The following is a 2,500-nucleotide window of genomic DNA, read 5'->3' on the forward strand; positions in this document are numbered from 1 at the left end:
ATGTTCCAGGACAGGGGTCAGGGAAGACATCAGGTCCAGCTACCACAACACACTGGGTACGGTTGTTACACCTGGAGACAACAACAACAACAACAACAACAGGTAAACATTAGAATGTGTATACAGACACACACACACTGGGTACGGTTGTTACACCTGGAGACAACAACAACAACAACAACAACAGGTAAACATTAGAACGTGTATACAGACACACACACACTGGGTACGGTTGTTACACCTGGAGACAACAACAACAACAAAAACAGCAACAACAACAACAGGTAAACATTAGAATGTGTATACACACACACACACACACACACACTGGGTACGGTTGTTACACCTGGAGACAACAACAACAACAACAACAACAACAACAACAACAACAACAGGTAAACATTAGAATGTGTATACACACACACTGGGTACGGTTGTTACACCTGGAGACAACAACAACAACAACAACAGGTAAACATTAGAATGTGTATACACACACACTGGGTACAGTTGTTACACCTGGAGACAACAACAGCAACAACAGGTAAACATTAGAATGTGTATACACACACACACACTGGGTACGGTTGTTGCACCTGGAGACAACAACAACAACAACAACAACAACAACAACAACAACAGGTAAACATTAGAACGTGTATACAGACACACACACACTGGGTACAGTTGTTACACCTGGAGACAACAACAACAACAACAACAACAACAACAGGTAAACATTAGAACGTGTACACAGACATACATAAACATAATAATTAAACTCCCTGTCAACATGTGTTCTCTGTTACCAAGACAACAACATGAATCTCCCTGTCAACATGTGTTCTCTGTTACCAAGACAACAACATGAATCTCCCTGTCAACATGTGTTCTCTGTTACCAAGACAACAACATGAATCTCCCTGTCAACATGTGTTCTCTGTTACCAAGACAACAACATGAATCTCCCTGTCAACATGTGTTCTCTGTTACCTAGACAACAACATGGACACTCCCTGTCAACATGTGTTCTCGGTTACCTAGACAACAACATGAATCTCCCTGTCAACATGTGTTCTCTGTTACCTAGACAACAACATGGACATACAGGTAAGAGACTCAATACAAGGGGGTCAATGTGTTGCCACGGAGACACACGAGCATGAGGCCTTATAAAGACCACACACACACACACACACACACACACACACACACACACACACACACACACACACACACACACACACACACACACACACACACACACACACACACACACACACACACACACACACACACACACACACACACACACACACACACACACACACACACACACACACACACACACATTGACATACACACATACACTCACACATTAACACAAACACACACAGACACACACACACATTAACACACATTATCACACACACTCCTACCCCACCCTACACTATAACCTATGTACTAGAAGACCATGAAGCTCAACAGGTAATTAATTGACATTATCTAGAGACCTCTCCTCTCCTGGCACCATGACTATAACTACTTTCCACTGTCATTACCACAATAACATGAGGAGCTGTGTGTGTGTGTGTGTGTGTGTGTGTGTGTGTGTGTGTGTGTGTGTGTGTGTGTGTGTGTGTGTGTGTGTGTGTGTGTGTGTGTGTGTGTGTGTGTGTGTGTGTGTGTGTGTGTGTGTGTGTGTGTGTGTGTGTGTGTGTGTGTGTGTGTGTGTGTGTGCATTTTCACACAATATGTCACGTAATAAAATGTCTCTAATGGGAAATGTTTTTTTTTTACCTTTCCAGTACAGGATGAACATAAAGCTCTATTCTAGATACAGCTCTCTACTCTATGAACATACTCTATTCTAGATACAGCTCTCTACTCTATGAACATAAAGCTCTATTCTAGATACATTCTAGATACTCTTTCTCTACTCTATGAACATAAAGCTCTATTCTAGATACAGCTCTTTCTACATGAACATAAAGCTCTATTCTAGAACATGAACATAAAGCTCTATTCTAGATACAGCTCTTACTCTATGAACATAAAGCTCTATTCTAGATACAGCTCTTAGAACATAAAGCAGCTCTCTACTCTATGAACATAAAGCTCTATTCTAGATACAGCTCTCTACTCTATGAACATAAAGCTCTATTCTAGATACAGCTCTTTACTCTATGAACATAAAGCTCTATTCTAGATACAGCTCTCTCTATGAACATAAAGCTCTATTCTAGATACAGCTCTTTACTAAGCTCTATTCTAGATACAGCTCTTTACTCTATGAACATAAAGCTCTATTCTAGATACAGCTCTCTACTCTATGAACATAAAGCTCTATTCTAGAACATAAAACATAAAGCTCTATTCTAGATACAGCTCTTTACTCTATGAACATAAAGCTCTATTCTAGATACAGCTCTTTACTCTATGAACATAAAGCTCTATTCTAGATACAGCTCCCTATGAACATACTCTATGAACATAAAAC

At 40.2% G+C, this 2,500-nt stretch overlaps 1 protein-coding gene across 1 annotated transcript in view; it reads right to left on the reverse strand.

Annotated features, from left to right (window-relative positions):
- LOC124025855 (adhesion G protein-coupled receptor L3-like) overlaps positions 1 to 2,500 on the reverse strand; it is a gene marked incomplete at its 3' end in the record, with an annotated part of 53,459 nt that overhangs the window by 39 nt on the left and 50,920 nt on the right. Inside the window, exon 2 of the mRNA XM_046339173.1 lies at positions 1 to 71. This exon is cut by the window's left edge and continues 39 nt beyond it. Within this exon, the coding sequence (XP_046195129.1) occupies positions 1 to 71 (71 nt within the window). The remainder of the gene's footprint in view (positions 72 to 2,500) is intronic.

This window comes from Oncorhynchus gorbuscha, unplaced genomic scaffold (assembly GCF_021184085.1).
Source record: "Oncorhynchus gorbuscha isolate QuinsamMale2020 ecotype Even-year unplaced genomic scaffold, OgorEven_v1.0 Un_scaffold_2486, whole genome shotgun sequence".
Taxonomy (NCBI): domain Eukaryota; kingdom Metazoa; phylum Chordata; class Actinopteri; order Salmoniformes; family Salmonidae; genus Oncorhynchus; species Oncorhynchus gorbuscha.